Source organism: Bombus pascuorum, chromosome 5 (assembly GCF_905332965.1).
Source record: "Bombus pascuorum chromosome 5, iyBomPasc1.1, whole genome shotgun sequence".
In the NCBI taxonomy this organism is placed as follows: domain Eukaryota; kingdom Metazoa; phylum Arthropoda; class Insecta; order Hymenoptera; family Apidae; genus Bombus; species Bombus pascuorum.
Genome location: NC_083492.1, coordinates 748,545 through 765,561, shown reverse-complemented (window position 1 = coordinate 765,561; position 17,017 = coordinate 748,545). Strand labels below are relative to the sequence as shown.

General features: G+C 41.4%; 3 protein-coding genes across 8 annotated transcripts in view; 1 reads left to right on the top strand and 2 right to left on the bottom strand.

Annotated features, from left to right (window-relative positions):
* Positions 1-17,017, top strand: part of LOC132906703 (flotillin-2) — an 85,796-nt gene that overhangs the window by 45,666 nt on the left and 23,113 nt on the right. The window lies entirely within an intron of this gene.
* On the bottom strand, positions 827-3,816 carry LOC132907467 (glucose dehydrogenase [FAD, quinone]-like). Its single transcript, XM_060960595.1, has 3 exons — positions 3,720-3,816; positions 2,809-3,184; positions 827-2,605 (listed from the first exon to the last, which is right to left on the bottom strand). Exons 2-3 carry the CDS (start codon positions 3,148-3,150, stop codon positions 1,070-1,072), a joined length of 1,878 nt encoding a protein of 625 aa, XP_060816578.1. The 5' UTR covers positions 3,151-3,184; positions 3,720-3,816; the 3' UTR covers positions 827-1,069.
* Positions 7,318-16,806, bottom strand: LOC132906692 (glucose dehydrogenase [FAD, quinone]-like). Of its 6 annotated transcripts, XM_060959091.1 has the most exons (7): positions 15,818-16,806; positions 15,330-15,723; positions 11,347-11,438; positions 10,322-10,515; positions 9,744-9,958; positions 8,489-9,671; positions 7,318-8,060 (listed from the first exon to the last, which is right to left on the bottom strand). In XM_060959091.1, exons 3-7 carry the CDS (start codon positions 11,410-11,412, stop codon positions 7,790-7,792), a joined length of 1,929 nt encoding a protein of 642 aa, XP_060815074.1. In that variant the 5' UTR covers positions 11,413-11,438; positions 15,330-15,723; positions 15,818-16,806; the 3' UTR covers positions 7,318-7,789. The 6 variants fall into 6 exon arrangements, with proteins under 6 accessions (XP_060815074.1, XP_060815073.1, XP_060815075.1 ...); XM_060959090.1 differs by having other exon boundaries at positions 15,330-16,806; XM_060959092.1 differs by lacking the exons at positions 15,330-15,723; positions 15,818-16,806 and adding an exon at positions 13,795-14,143.

Genomic DNA, 17,017 nt, shown 5'->3' with positions numbered 1-17,017 from the left:
GAGAAGGAAAGTGGCAACCTGGTTGCGTTCTCGTCGGAGATCAATGGAAATGCAGCCGATGGCGTTGTTTCTTGCGACGTCCCCCTGTTATCCCGTACTTTTTGCAACGGCTCCGAGTGTTGCACGCTTTCGTTTATTAGAAAAGTCATTTCGCTTCGTTTCCTGGTTAAAGCCTTGCGACATTGTCGCGTCGATTCACGATTATTTCGTGTTCCGCGCGTAAGGTGAGAGATTCGTACTCCAATTATGATAGTTATTTCAAAAATAGAACAGAATAGGAATGAACTTGAGAGGATTTTTATATCAAGGGTTTGGTTCCTGTGGAGGGGCTATGGTATGCGAACTGGTATGTAAAATACGATTATCCTATATTCCGAGATCACCGTGACAAAATCGAGACCTCCTGCTTTTCATCTACTGTCATCATAGACTAAATTCTACAAAAGTTGGATTCTTCGTGAACGAACGAGTAGAGTTGCGAACGAATCTCATGGAATGTTTCGTAGTTAAAAATTTTCACCGAATTTCGATTAATTTGCTACGACGTAAAACGAAGTTTGTTCAACGATCTGCCGGATATCTTGCTGCAAATGATTCCGATTCTTTACGACTTGCTCTGCATCCATATCGACGACTTGTCGTTGTTCCGAGTAAAACGTACTGGTATTGAGACATAAGTGCGTTCACCGAGTTACAAAAGTGGCGTAAAATGCATCGGAATGTTACGATGCAATTACCTGCGAATTGCTGTTCTAGAACCGAGAAACGGTCGCGCGATGCAGCTTGAAAATTGTTCGCAAGTTAGACGGTAAGTGAGCCTTTTCAATACTTTGAATTATCCTATTTGTTAAAAAAGTGATCGACGAATTCCTTGAAATTAATTTTATTACAATGTTCTACAGAACGCGGTACAGATCATTATTATCGTTATTATCATAACCGAGAGAAAAATGATTTTCGTATAATTTCATAGATTATTAATTCGTTTCGTGCTTTGACGCGTTTCACGTATCCAATTCCATCGAACTCTAACGATACTATGAAATATATCGTGCACGAGCCAGACCTTTTACAGTTCTACGTGTACTCTTGTCTCCCAATCCTCTTTGATCATATCCGCTCCCTTCTCCGCGATCATCATGGTCGGTGCGTTGGTGTTTCCGCTAACGATGTTTGGCATAATCGACGCATCGATCACTCGTAACCTGTCGATACCGTGTACTTTCAATCTTGCATTCACGACGGCCCTGGGGTCGTTGGACGGTCCCATTGCAACTGTCCCAACCGCGTGAAACAACGTACTACCTATGTGTCTGATACTGCATTCCCAGTATTCGGTAGAATCGGGCTGCGTATGTCGGCATCCGGGAATATCGAAATGTAGCAATCTCATACCGTGCTTCTTCATCGTTTCGGTATTCAACAAAGACTTGACAATGTCGACGGATTTTAACAACGTTTTCAGGTCCTCCTCTTCGGTTAAGTAATTCGCGTAGATCTTGACCGGGTCAGCTGGATCGACGCTGCGCAACTTTAGCACTCCTCGACTCTTAGGATTCAATAAAACAGCGCAAAACATGAGCAAGTCCGACTCCATGACGTTCTTTTGCATTTCTCGTATCAATTCGTCGTTAAGCCCAAAGGTTGTCATTAGAGATTCCACTTTGACCGGGTTCCAACGTGGATTATGGCCAAAGTGGAATTGAATATCCGGATACACGGAATCAGGATCGTTGACATTGACAAAACCGATAAGATCGCTCCCTGGAGCTGCAAATTCTCCGGAATTGTGCACTAGATACTCGTAAGCTGCGTCCATCAAAAACGTTGGAGATGGTGGCATCGTTGATTCGTTCACGTAACCTACGTGTATTCCTATCCAAGACATATGATCCTGAAGATTTTCTCCAACCGGTAGATCGACCACGGTCGGTATTCCCATTTCTGTCAGATGTTTCTTGGGTCCGATTCCCGAAAGCATCATTATTTGAGGACTAGCGATGCTTCCCGCGGAAAGAATCACTTCCTTCGATGCTTTTACATCGATCGATCGACCGTCCTTCAAGGTGACACGAACACCGGTCGCTCGATCACCTTCCAATAGAATCTTGTCCACTCTACTGGATTTCATCACGTACAGGTTCTTTCTGTCTTTGATGGGAGATAGGAAAGCTTTCGCGCTATTAACGCGACGCGTATTTTCCATGGTACCCAGTGCTTTTCCGAATCCGATGAAACGATCACCGATCATTGGTTCCAGAACGTTCAATCCTGCCTCGCGTACACTATTTAGGATAATGTCTTGGATGTTTGTTATGGAGTAATTGTGGTGTCTGACGTTCATCGGCCCACCGATTCCGCAATACTCTTCCCCCCACTTAGCTATATGTTCTGCCGCGCAATTCATAGATTTCTTGAAGTAGGGAAGCACTTCCTTGTAGCTCCATCCTTCGTTGCCTAGACTGGCCCATTTGTCGTAGTCCCTCTCGTTCCCAAACACGTGTACCATGGCGTTGATGACGGAACTACCACCAAGAGCCTTGCCCTTCGACCATCTGCATTGCTTATTTTTGCTACCCTGACAGACACCCTCTTGAGGCTCGATCTGCGAATAGAAACGGTTGACGTTAAGCGCACACCTCGAGACGAAGCCTACCCAGAGAACTTTACATTCTTCGTACTTTTCTTCCTTCGAAGACAAAAACTTACGAATAATTGTACTTGGCAATGAAAATAACTTTTGCCGCGATTAGTTTAATAATGGATCGGACCGATTTCCCGAGCGTTAATTTACTTTAATTTTCATACCTTGTAAGAATAATCGTAAACCTGGTCGAACGACAGCGCGAAGAGACCGGGAACATCGGTAATAGGAGCAGGATCCTCTCCAGCTTCGATCAGTAGAACCTTCCAATCCATTACTTCTGTCAATCTACTAGCAAGGATAGCACCCGCCGTTCCACCTCCCGCGATCACGAAATCGAATTCTCTTTCCGAAGCCAAAATCTCTTCCGTCCGATCGGTTGGGTAGTCTCCGCTTTTGCTTAAAGTACACAGGCTTGCCAACAGTACTTGTATGAATTGAGCAAAAATGGAGTTTGGCGTTGACGATAGCGCTGCCGCACAATTTCCGCTCATACACGACTCCATATCTTATTTTTTAGTTGAACGCTATTAGCGCCTCCTAAAATTATAAAACAAAAGTGTAAAATTGGTAGAAAATTCGATAATCGTATTAGGTAATGACGTTAAAATAGGGAAGGAATTAAAATACACGTAAAAGATAAATAGATCGTTCCGTTTCGATGCGATAGTTTTGCAGAAACACTCTATGTTCTTTCGTTTGAGAAACCTATTTAACATTAATTAAACGTATTTCGAAGTAGGCGACCGCATTTTTACGTAGCCTAATCTAAACTTATTCAACGAGAGAGATAATTATTTTTCATATATATGCCACGTTTATCTAAACTTGCCTTCAATTTATCCATAACAAATATAAAATAAATTGTTAGATAATACATATAGCGTTAAACACAAATTGCTTTATAACTTGAAAACTAACACCGAGCGATGGTCATACGTGTAGAGAAAAATATTTCCCGAATGCTGATACTGACAACGCTCTATACTCTATACTCGATAACTATCAAATGGATTTTCACAAAATATCAAATATTTTCAAATTTAATTATCAATATAAAATCGATGCAACGAACCAACAAGAAATCTAGTTCGATTTCGCGCTTCCTCTATAGCTCCTACCTCGAGTACGAATTACTTTTAATGTTGACACGTTGTTCGCGAGCTATTTATGTACATAATTTTCTATCTTTTTTTACTTTATTCCCTGATAAACAGTAATCTTCGCGTTATTCAAAATCACGTAGCGATATACATAACATGTACGTACAATGTCTTGCAAAAGTTTCCAGCCCTAGTTTTGTCACTTTTTATTTCGAATGCGATATTCCAAAGAATTAGAACTATTTAACATTAAATAATTGTACAACAGTATTCGTATATTATACTATTTTCTATTGCTTGTCATATGGCTTGTATTACCGATATTACTTAAAATTCTGTTAGATATCGTTGTTGGAATATAAAAATAAAAATTCATCGCGGCCGGAAATTTGTTTCTTTGCTGAAAATCGTTGCTCGAAACACCGTTCTTTTTATACATGTTACTTAACTTTGAATTCCATGGACTGCGTAGTATCTTGGCGCAAAGAGATTATTTGAATACTTCTCGTACATACTGTACTACGTTCCTAAAGTATAATATCTAAATAAATTACCGATAAATGTACAACGTTGCCTTTATATTCGAACGAGATATGAGAAAGATATATAAAAGAATGTTAAGTACAAAATTGTATATATTATTTAAAAGTCTTTAAAATATCGCTTTTGAAATACAAAATAAAAAGTCTGTCTAGCCGGAAACTTTTCCACGATACTGCATATATCCACAGAAATCGGGACAGGTTCTCGACGATCGATTCGGATCGGCAAAAGTCAACCAGACTCTTCACAGAATATGTAAACGTCGATACATGTCGAGTTTGATCGGCAAATTAAACGTGAAACGTAAAAGGTAATACACGTAATACGATATTATTTGTTCGGTACGAATGTCGAGGTAAACTTCTTTTTTTATAAGTCTCTATTTCACGTATATTCTAATACAGGTATTTATGTATATTACACGCATCCGCACCTCGATTCGTGTACTCTTTATTCACTACACTATTTCACTTGCACGCGTATCTTTTTACTCCATATACTATAGCGACATACGAGTCATAGGACGAGGCAAAGCGAATATTTTTAATGATAACTAGTTAACTGAATTCAGTAGACGACTACCTTTATTTGTAACACAGTTAAGTTGACTACAGGAAGATTATATGAACTGTAGCACACTCATCTCGCACCATCAAGGAGGAAAGCTCGGTATGGGTGTGCCTTTTTGAACTCAGAACGCGGATTCGTCGTTCACACTCTTCGGTAGAAAAGTGATGGTAACGATTCACGATGCCCATTGGTTAATAAATAAAATTATGAAGGAAAGGTCTCCGGCGGATGTGGCTCATGCGCATCTCTATTCATGGAAAAAACCTGCTATTTCGGTAGACACCCGCTTTCTTCGTAATTGCTAAGAGCGTGTAAAAAACACAAGGACCATCCGTAAATCGAAAATACTTATATGAATAGGGATGAAGCTAAAAAGATTCGGTTTATGGTATTTCCTTAGGTTAATCGGGAGTCAGTGTAACAATGCGTAGGTCCTGGCGGCCACACCGTGAGGGACCTCGCAAGGACTATCGCATTTGGTTACACGAGAGCATCTCCTGTTGTGTTGTGCCTCGGAACACCGACACCGCCTCGACACACGAAAATAGCGTTAAACTATCTTTAGGCAAAAACAATGTCGTCGTGGAGGGCAACCGTCCTTCTAAGACTAATTTGAATCTTCCGACTACCCCCCCCCCCGGACCAGTATAATTAAACAGACACGATCGCGAGCGGCAGTTATTATCGTCGAATTATTACCGAGTTATTACCGAGTCATTATTTGCGAATTAACGAAGTATACGAGTCTTTGAGTTATTCGCGAGCATTTTATTATCTATCGTCGCGACTACGATTGTACGAACGTTTCTCGACGATACTAATAGACCTTTATAATAATTTCTATTCTGAATATACTTGACGGTTGCAATAGCAATCTTTTTCGTAGTTATAATTTAAATCCAATCTCCTCGCATCATCCGCCACACCGTAATGCTTACTGTATATTCTCATCGTACGCGTGAAATACATATAACGTGATAAATAATGAAACATTTTTCTATAATGTAACAATAGAGTAGAAAAGTGACACGATATAAGTGAAATGTTTTGAAATTGAAGGGGCGTGCAAAAGATATCTACCGCTAAAGGATAACGAGATAAAAGTACCAATTTTATTTTTTTTTTTTTTTTTTTTTTTTTTTTTAATGGAATGTTACATTTTTTTTATTCGTAAATGATAGTCACTTTGAAGAAAAATTGATAAAACACGACCGATACTAATGCTGATTGTAAGTATTCGAAGGCCAGCGAAGGTCGAATAAACAAAGCTTTTTGCAACGTCATAAAACTATTTCCATTATACACTGGTCCCTACAGAACTATGCAACTTCTATAGAAAACTTTTGTATTACAACGCATATACATGTATATATTTCAGATGATAATGTTAGGTGGCACACCCTGTATATACATATATACATAAATACATTAAAGATCTTATCGCCTTCTTTTCAGCCTTTAAAATAATTTTCAGCACAGAGGATGTGTTCGTCTTACAATAGACGAATTGTTATTGAAAACAAGCATAATTTCTATCGATAATACTAGGGCCGTCCAGAAAGTACCGCTTGTTTACGTATAGAAGACATATAAAACGACGAATGTATTTGTAGAAGATAGCCTAGATTCGCTCATATCTTGACACAAGTCGTACAAAATTTTGTGTTTAAATATTTGATATCGTCGTTGTATCGCACGTTCAAAATGACGAAGCGAATTGAAAATCCCGCCGACGGTGCTTTTACGCTTTTCAAAGGCTGAAAAAATTCTTTCAAATGGAATTCAGCACTGAATTACAGCAGTTGACGGTAATACAATTACGAATGAATTATTAAATAAGATCGTGGTTAAGTCGATAGAGACAGAGAAACTGCGTGTCTCTCGATACAGGTCAAGAATGTGCGCGCGATCTCATTACAAACGATATCGAAGAAAAATTAATTTGAAGAAAAATATGTTTGGTCGATGATGTTTGGCAAGAAAGGATGATGTAAGAAATTGCGTAAGACGATAGATATGTGAACTGACGTACAAAAGCTACCGGAACGTTTCGATAAGTGTTGGAATAAGACCGGTGGTTGTATTGAAAAATAACTTGCTGTATGTACGAAAGTTGGAAAGCAAGAGATTATTTTAAAATTCATGTGTGTCGTTGTTATCTCAAAACGGGTATTACTTTCTGCACGACCCTCGTGTAACATCGCGTAAATGACAGGCGAGGCTGACTCGTTTGGTACGTATTGGACACGTATTTTTAATTTATCAACGGTCGACTTTTCAAAGTGTACGTTCCATTTCAATGGAAACGGCCGATGTATCCGTGCCAGATATACCGTTATTCACCCAGAAAGAAGGCATCGCAAACATTTTTATTCGTATCCGGAACGAGACGAATATTTCTGAAATCGATTCGCCATCGTTTCTATAAATAAAATTTCCGATATGAAATAAGCGGGATATCAAGTAAAAGATATATTTGAATTATCATATTTGAAAAATTGCCCGCAAGATGAACTCGAGTCTGTTCTACAAATATTTGCATCGCTCCACACTGATCATAAACTATTCGCTTGTCGTTATATACAGAGTAATAGTTGCACATTGATTATTTGAAAACGATAAACTCGTCGTTACTCGTCCTGTCATATATGGCACACAAGCGTATTAGATAATACGTCGCATCTTTTAAAGTTGGCTTAAAAATTTCTCAAATCCAATCTTGACCAAATTGAAGCGATTTAAAGATTGCATCGCGGTGACGCGAGCAATGTCCGGTAAGGAACATATTCATCGTTGGTATCTTCTGGAAAGGTAGCACTCGCATAAGAATGTTTTGCAACGAACGAGACATCGCGCGGAAAACCATACGACAGGAGAATCGAGTATAAAGAAGCATGGCGTCGACCTTTTCCGACTCATCTTCCAGTTCTCACATCTTCGACCATGTATGCGTGATCATGTCAGCCGCCTTTTCCGCGATCATCATGATCGCTGCGATGGGATTACTGTTTGGCACGATCGGAAACACAGAGGCGTCCGCGACTCGAATGTTCGATATCCCACGTACTCGTAGCTCCGGATCGACGACGGCCGTTGGGTCGTCGTACGCGCCTACTTTGCATGTCCCCGACTGATGATTCTCCGGTCCAGTCGCCGCTCTCACGTAGCATTCCCAGTACGCGTCAGTGGCGAAGTGATAGCTGAACCAAATGAATTTCAAATTAGTACCAATTACGCGAATTGACGTGTATCTTTGAACGTTTTACTTTCGTCCGTAATATACTGGGTGGTCCGTAATTCATGGTACGAATATGGTAAGGGGGATTTTATGGCTGAAAATCAAAGACAAAAATCAAGAATCGCGAGATTTGTAAAGAGTACGTAAATTTGCTTGATTCCGATTCTAAACGGTCAATTGAATTCGATCGATTCTAACGGAGATGTAAAACGAATATAATATAAGAAGGTAGAATAAAACGTGTTCGTCGGATTGTCGAGAAAGTCGAATTTAAAAATTTATCGACATATTCGAATTCTATTTTCTCGAGAACGGAGTCTCGAGAGGCTTTAACGAGAACGTTCATTGCATGAATTACGGGCCTTGTATATTGTATAACGCTGTCCTTACTTGGTGCAGAGGGGATGAACGATAGGTTCCAATCGAAAATCCCATTGTTTCATAGTCCGCGTGTTGGTGAGCTCGATGGCCTTCCTAATACCCTCGACCAACACCTTCAAGTCCTTCGTGTCGGTAAAGTAGTTGGGGTAAATCAAAGGTGGTGCGATCGGATCGCCGGAACGCAGCTTCATGTATCCCCTGCTCTCCACGGTAACAGCCGTCGGTCTGACCACGATTTGCCTTCTGTCCGAGCATAAGCCAAGCGCGCCGTTCAAGCACTCGAATTCGAGTCCGGTCCTTGGACAGTTTGGCGCGAATCCGTCGAAGAACATCTGGATATCGGGCACTCCGCTAGCGGCGTAGCTGCTCTCGAGGAACGCCGTCACTTGGGTCAATCCGGTACTGCTCAACGGACCGGTTCTGGTCTCCAAGTATTCGTTGACGCTGTTCATGTTCATAGATTCGTACGCGGTATCCTTAATACTGAATAGAACCGCAACCGACACGTGATTGTGAAGATTCTTTCCTACAGGCAGGTCCTTGATCACGTTCATGCCTAATTTGGTTAAATGCTCCTTCGGTCCTATCCCGGAGTTCAATAAAATGTGAGGGGAGCCAATCGCTCCAGCCGCTAGAATAACTTCTTTGTTAGCTTTCACGATCCTCTTGTATCCATCTTTGTCGATCAGTTCGACGCCGTACGCTTTGCTCTGCCACTGATTCGTTAGAATCTTCGTCACCTGGGCGTTGATCAACACCCTCAGATTGTTTTTACCGTATGCCGATCTCAAGTAATTTCTCGATGTCGTGCCTCGTACGCCATTGTCGGTCGTCATGGGAGCCACCATGAAGCCTGTCTGGCTGTATTCTTTCAAATTCGACGTTCTGTAACCCAGCTCGGCCGCAGCTTTCAGAAGTTCGTCGGCGAACGCTGGCTTATGGGGATAAAATCGAATCTTCATCGGACCTGGTACGGGAACGGTTCTAGGTTTGTCGGATAATATCGACGGATCTATTGGATCTTCGGCGCGTTCGAAGTAGTGGGCGACTTCGTCGTAGGACCAACCTGTGGCACCTGCCCGAGCCCAACTGTTGTATACTTCCGGATGTCCTCGTACGTACATCATTCCGTACATGCCGGCGGTACCGGACATCATCTTCCCTCGCGGCCAAGTGCACACTCCGTCGGTTTCTGCCGGTGATACGTAAAGTTAGAAAGGATAGAATTTCATTATTTCCTCGAACGAGAACGCAGATCGGTTACCTAGACACGCGGTCGGATGGGGCTCTGTCGGCTCCGTTTTGAAATTCCAATCCAAAGTCGAATTGACAGCGTGAACCGCGAGTCCAGGAATAGAAGTCATCGACGGTTCTTCCGGCCCTGCTTCGATCAGCAGAACCCTCCACCAGGGATTGTCGCTCAATCTCCTGGCAATTACAGGTCCGGCTACTCCGCCGCCGACCACGATAAAGTCGAACCTGCGTTTTCATCGTACAGAGCAATGAATCGATGGCCGATCGTATCGATGATAAATCATAAATTAAATGGAACCTCGAACAACAGTCTAAAACACGTCTGTCGCATTTCGGAAAATGCGATGTTTACATAAAACCGTTTCGTACGTGATCCTACTCTGTCGTCGATTCAACTACGATTCAATTTTATAACTTAAAACGTGCGATAAACCGTTGTTTCAGGTTTCCATACAAGTATAAATTACCGAAAGAATTCAATCGCTGCAAGACGAGAAAATGAGAAAAATGAAAGTTTAACGAATCGAGCGAACGATTTAAAGTTCGGAGAATTTAAAAATAGAATAAAATTGGTGCCGAAGATCTTACCATTCGTTGGGCACTTCCTCTTTGCCGAGTCTGTGGCAAGGATCTGACACGTCGCACGTGGACGCGATTATTTTCTCAACCAAGCTCATGAAAGATGTTTTCACGCCGCACTTGGACGCCATATACGACGTGTCTTTGAAGCTGCAGGAGCAACACGATGTTCCATTGCTCGTATCCAATAGACTAGCCTGAAACTGGTTAACGAGGTCTTTAATTAAATCACTTTCACTTTCGTATGCCTTAGCGATTTAACTGCGATTTGCCCGTATCCCTGTTCTTCGCAGATAGACGAAGAAAAAGTAAATTTCGTACGAAACGATGTAAAGCAAAGATTAAACGCGAGATTATCGCGAAGCGAAAGCTACTCTGGATTCGAGAAAGAGAAAAGGAGCGTTCAAATCGTGACATCGTTACAGCACGGTTGATATTGACAAAGTATCGTTAAACGCGCGCGGTGCGATGCTGTTTACATTTCGCGAAAATCAGACATTTTCTCGAGTCATCCGCATTTAGAATCGCATCGGACACGTTCTGTCTACGGCGAGATTATTTTTCGAATTCTCGTGCTCGTGGCCTTGCCTATGCATCGCCATGACGATGCTCAGGTTCGCAGGACCATTCAAAATATAATTATAACCATGTACAAAGGATGTTTGGTTTCTAAATTTGCCATAGAAGCTCGTTTCTCTTCGCTACGGTCGACATCGATCTGATTCGATCGTTCTTCGTTCGACTTCTTCCTTCCGACTAGAGATAATTACGATAGGTAGGCTAGTTTCGAGGAAAATAAAACCTGACCGACTTTCGAGTCACCATCGCCGACGGAGGATTAAACTGCATGAAACATAGGATAGAGATAAAATATACAGAGAAAAAAATATGTATCGAAAGAGAAATACACGCGAAAAGAAAGGCGCGCCGCTGTCTACCAGAACATCGTTTGTCAGTATCAACGGGTCGCGAGCTTTCGAGTTTCCTTTTGGGGATAATCGCCGATATCGATCGATCGAGACGGCTCTATTTACCGGAAATGGGAGTCGAAACGCGAATGCCAATTGCACCAGGAGCGAGAGCAGCACGTACGCTCGCATTTTATCCAATTAGAGGTCGGTATCACCTGCGAACAGAAAGCAACAGAATTCGAGTCAATGTGTCAATGCTAAGTTTGCGTGTAATTTAGAATCGGCGGAACGCAACGGAGAACGTCGCGGCTGCTACCAACGATATAATTCAAATTCATTTTATCGATACGCGTTAATATTTGGTAGTTTATCGTTGGATAAATTGACGCGTACCGGCAGTTCGAACTCGATAGTTTCCATCGATCCTTTCGTAAAGAATGTTCCACGTGTACCAAAGTTAAGCGAAAAGCGTGCTAGTATCGTTCAAACTTTGCTTATCTTTCGCGCAATTTAATCGCATAGTCGATGCGTCGACTAACTTTCAGAAGAATCGTCGTTACTATCGGGCATTCGAAAAATTATGCCGAATCGATTCTCTTCTTTTGCAATTCTTTCATACCGATGTTGGCGCTTACGCAACTTTTACGCGTTATTTCATCGTTTTCCTCGATGAACTAAGACGAACGCACGGTTAGCGAAAATTGCGAGTATCGCGTGAAACGCGAAGTAACTTTCAACGTGAAAGTCTATACGGTTGAAATTGAACGAATTACGGTTTCATCGATGCCGTCACGAACGAAAAGTCGCCGAATCGAAGTTGTTTCGTCGATGACACGAGTACGAACGAGGAAGGTAACGGTTGTAAAATTGTAAGATCCGACCGATGATCGACCATCATCGAAACAATGTTTCGCGTGAAAGCTGGCGATGCGCGTTCGGCTCGAATCGATTTTGCAGCGATTCCAAGTTTTCAACGCATGTACGTACAACGACGGACGAAAAATAGTTTATAACGCATCGTGGTATGATAATTCTGGGAATTCTATTCTACCGGAACGACGAGTAGACGATACACGTAACATACAGTCAGGGAGAAAAAATAGACCGACGGATAGTGGAAATAGCTGTCAACGAAGTTTCGTTAAAGGTTTAACTTCAACTTCGTTGCCACGTACTTGCTCTACTTATCCACTTATCCTCTCCGACTGTATATCCTGAAATAGACGATCCTGATTAACATGGTAAAAGGTACGTGACACAAAGTTGCTAATACCTATATTCGCGTTGCAAGTTTAAATCTTCTTTCAACTACGACTGTATTCGAAGCGATGCAGAGCATTTCGACAAAAGCCGCTAGATCGTATAATCACATCGGAGGATAAATCATACGCGATCGCAGGTTTGGTTTTTGCACGCTCGAATCTACTCGCGATATGCTTTCTGTGTGTGAAAGTCCCGACAGCTGACGAGCGATTAATCGTGTCTGGTTTGTGCAAAATTGTGGTGAGCCGACTTTCGAAAATGGCGAGAATTTGTCTTTGACGGAACGTACGACGAGCGAGGCTTGGAAGCGAGTTTGATAAAGCTTGGTAAAATTGTTTGCGCGAAGCAGATGCCACATAGGAGATACGATAACGTCGTTAGCGCGGAGGAAGTTAGTCCAGCGATGAGGATAGTATCGGGTATACCGTGAAAGTCGATAACGTTGTTAGAATAATTTTTGATAGCGCGTCGAGAAACGCACGGCATATGGAAAATGGTGCTCGTAAAATTTGACTGACAATGACGATGAATAAAATCTACGTTCGCGGTATTTGCATACGCATATCGCTAGAAGCGTTCAAGGAAACGAATAGATATTCTACTGCGTTATCGTACGAAGCGAACATTTCGAAATAAAGAATTTTTGAGAAAAGGAGAATTCGTAGAGGAAGTGTGTTTATCAAGTTCGTTACAATTATTTCCCATTTGTCCTGTTGAATTTTAAACTATCGCAAGCTCACCACGTATACCCACTTTCCCTTTCACCACGACGTTCAACAGCCCCACTCAACCTTCGGATAAAATAGAATCCAAGTGCACATTATCCCTCTGTCTATTTAAAGCCAAACCTACTACGCAAATATTCTTCCATTGTTAGTTGTAAATCCGATGAAAATGACTGTAGTCGCAAGGCAAAGCGAAAATATGTTCTCGAATAGAATTAGATCCGTGCATTTGTATAGACGTTTACCGTTGTTTCTCTCGTTTACTTTATTCATCCTCCGTTTTCCATTCTTTCGTTTCGATTTTAACAACGTAAAAAATAGCGCAAAAGATACGTGTTCGATTCGGCTTCGAATCTTCTTCGAAAACGAACTTTGAAAACGCCATCCCCTCCCTTAGGTCGGATGAAAAAAGAACCATAACCCCTTTTATTCCGTTTGAACAAAAGATCTAAAAGTAAATGTTCGTTTTCAAAACGCGTGAGATTATCTCGCGAGATGTATCGAAAAGAGAAGAATATTTCACTTTTCGAGAAAGAAATAAGGAGAAGGAAAGAAAGAATGGTAATGTGAGAGTTAGACAAACCTGAAGAATCGTCCAGAGGGAAGCGGCGCGCAGTAGAGGAGGCCGATAGTGGCTCGTGGAGCAGAATTCGAAGACATTTGGGCGGCTGTGGCGAGTAGGGAGCGCGCGCGCGCGTGATAGTCCTTTTGGTCGGGAGCAACACAAAGAGGAGCTTCATCCGAGACAGGACGGAGCAGTCGTGAGTCTGCGGCGCGCCGCGTGAAAGCCTGACGCAGAACGGCAACGATTCATCTATTTTGACGACGCGACGGGGTACAGTTGGGCAAGAGCCGCGGCCGTGGCCACACTAGACGGGCTAATTAAAGAGGCTCGACGCACCGTGAACTGGAAGGGAGATCGGCACTCGCTCTCTTCCGGAGAAAGAGCCTGACGTCATCCAGTCAGTAAACCGCTCGAATGCGTCATGCGAAATAAAGTCGGGGGACGGCGCGAAAGAATCGCTTGAAAAACGTGTTTCGAGAGGGAGGACGGATAAACAAGGCCGTACGGAGGATCGACCGAAGGGACGCTGACACTCCTACCACGTGAAAAAGTTTTGCGCTTTCGTTCCTATAAACGTTGCATTTTCCTTTCCCACGACCGATACGATTGTTCTATTCGTGACACGCTTCTCCGTCTTGTCTCGTTATCGACGGACAAATAGCAAATTGCGTGGCGAAACTCGGTGACAATTTTGAAAAATTAGTAATTATCGGCGCGATAGTCTCCCTTTCGATACGAGGTAATATCCTATTGCATCTGCGCGCAGAGGATATTCAAAATATCCAAACGATGATAGCCTTTTCGGTCGACAGTGACACAAAGAGAGACTCATCCAAGACAAGACGAAGAAGCAGTAGAGCGAGGAACACCGCGTGAAAGTTTCAAACGATGGCGTACGAAAGATTTTGAAACACGATTCTTCGTAAGATTAGAAAACTTATTCTCGACGAAGATTTCAGCGATTTCTTCACGATCGAAGATACAACGTGTTTGCGTCGTTGCGAAGATTTCTAATTCGAAGCTTCGCGATACGTTACGAACACGTTGCGTTCCAAAGTTAGCGCAGCCAGAATTCAGCGCGATCGACGTAAGAAGTTGGATCACGAACGATTAAGAAAAACGTAGCTCGACTTTTGATTTTTCGCGGTATTTTCCTGCGAACAAAGTTCTAATGACGCGACAAGTTCTTCTTACGTATGAATTATCTAAGAACGAACGTTCTGATCGATGAACGGTACATAGAAAGGAAGCACATAATTCGCTCCTTTCTTTCCCATTGTCGGTGAAAGTCGGGTGAAAGAGAAAAAGGCAGACGATATGAATTATGCCTTTGTTGATAGGAAAAAATAGGAAAACTCTATTAAAAAAAAAAAAAAAGAAAAAAAAGATCACAAAATATACGAAAGAAAAGCATTCTACGATAACAGGAAAGTACCGATTCGGTCGAAGGTTTCAAAACGGCGATCGATTCGAAGCGAAAATCAGTGCAAAGATGTAAATGTACAAAGTGGCGATTAATATTAAACGATAATATGTAAAAACATCGAACTTACCACTGAGCGGTATGTAGAAAGGTTCACTGCACTCTTTCCGTGTATAGAATGAAATCGGTCGTCCACACGACATTTATATGTATTTTTACGCTTAAATTAGATAGGTTATCGCCTACGTAAGCGAAATCACGGATAAATTACATTATCGGTTAACTTCAGTTTTTCTCACATCTGGATCTCGTACAACTTTTAATCCGATTTTGATTGGAATCTCAATGAAAAGAGCAATTTGAAACAAAGATAAGAGAATGTACCGATATATCGCTCAAATACATATCTCGTTGTAATTAATCCAATTAAATCCTATTCTTCGAGCGAGCGTATTGCTTTAATCGGTCCATTAAAATCCTAAGTACCGTTCTATACCGTTTCGGTTCTCAGGTTTTTCTTTCGTCTGTAAGAACATACACAACTTATATACACTATATCATAAAATCACAACTAAATCGTTTTTTAAATTCCGTTTAATATAATTATTTCAATCTTACTTAAATCTAATTTAATTTGATCAAATCTATATTATACCATATAACATATTGAGTTAGACATCGTATCGTTCACGTTTAAACAATATTTATAGATTAAGAAGCTAGTAAAGATTAGGATATCGAAGATTTTTTGTAGAAACGGAAGATTTCTGAATTACGTGCTGCATGTCTCGCAAGATTATATATCTCGCAGATAAATAGATCGATTTACAAGTACATGTAACTTGTTACTTTTTGCTTTTAATATATCAATTAAGACCGACTATATGTCAACACTCACGTAATATATTGCGATATAAGTGTAAATTGATCGATATTTTATCGATTCTGAGTCATTGTATTTAGTGATACAATTTAATTACGCAAACAGCAAGTTCGGTTTTCCTTTATTTCCTCGAAACTGAAGCAATTTTTTGTTGCTACTAAACAACAGAAATCATGGCACTTTTTCTTTCGTATCGTACGTAACACACATGTGCATCGCATGCAACTTCTACCGAAGATCGTGGGAGACGAACGCATTTATTTTTACGCTTAGTTTCATCTTCCGATCGGTTTACTACTTACGACTAACAAAAATATCCAATTATTATTGAATTTCCACAATTGCGACATCCTCTAAACAAACTACGCGCGTATCTTTTAATTAGGTATTTGCAAAATCGAATTTAACGATTGCGGCACAAATCACGAACAGAGGAATACATATATTGTCTCTTACTTCTCCCTCGATTAACAAAGAATACTATTACGTAAAATGCGATGTGTGCGCAAACTTTTGCTTCCTGCAGTTGCAGAGAACTTTTCTAGGAGTTATACAAGTTTTAAAACGATTCACGCAAACCGGATTTACGAGGCTTGGTTAAGGAAAACTTGCCTGTCGAAAGACGCATTGCTTTTCGCGTAGAAAGAGAAAGCGAGATGACGATCGGGATGATTTGGAAAATGCATCGTAACGCTACCGATCCCGGAGAATATTTCAAAACTTTTCGTTGCTACTGCTGTTTCCGTTTTTTACGATTCAACAACATCGCTACTCCTTAAATCTGAAGGAAAATTCGAACGAAATCCTTACAGATCAAATTCACTAGGCGTCGGATTCGTGTCTCCACGCTGCAGTTCTCATTTCTAATTCGTCCCTGTGCTTCGATCACAGCTCGTTTCGATTTTGCTCGAATCGCACATTCGCTTCCGTTCTTC

Bases quoted from the DNA above. Each gene is read 5' to 3' on its own strand.
- LOC132907467 (XM_060960595.1), bottom strand. From the start codon at position 3,150: ATGGAGTCGTGTATGAGCGGAAATTGTGCGGCAGCGCTATCGTCAACG. The intron at 2,606-2,808 runs GTATGAAAATTA...TTCTATTCGCAG, and splicing joins TTTACGATTATTCTTACAAG to ATCGAGCCTCAAGAGGGTGT.
- LOC132906692 (XM_060959090.1), bottom strand. From the start codon at position 11,412: ATGCGAGCGTACGTGCTGCTCTCGCTCCTGGTGCAATTGGCATTCGCG. The intron at 9,672-9,743 runs GTAACCGATCTG...TATCACCGGCAG, and splicing joins CCATCCGACCGCGTGTCTAG to AAACCGACGGAGTGTGCACT. The intron at 8,061-8,488 runs GTAAGGACAGCG...CATTTGGTTCAG, and splicing joins GTTCATCCCCTCTGCACCAA to CTATCACTTCGCCACTGACG.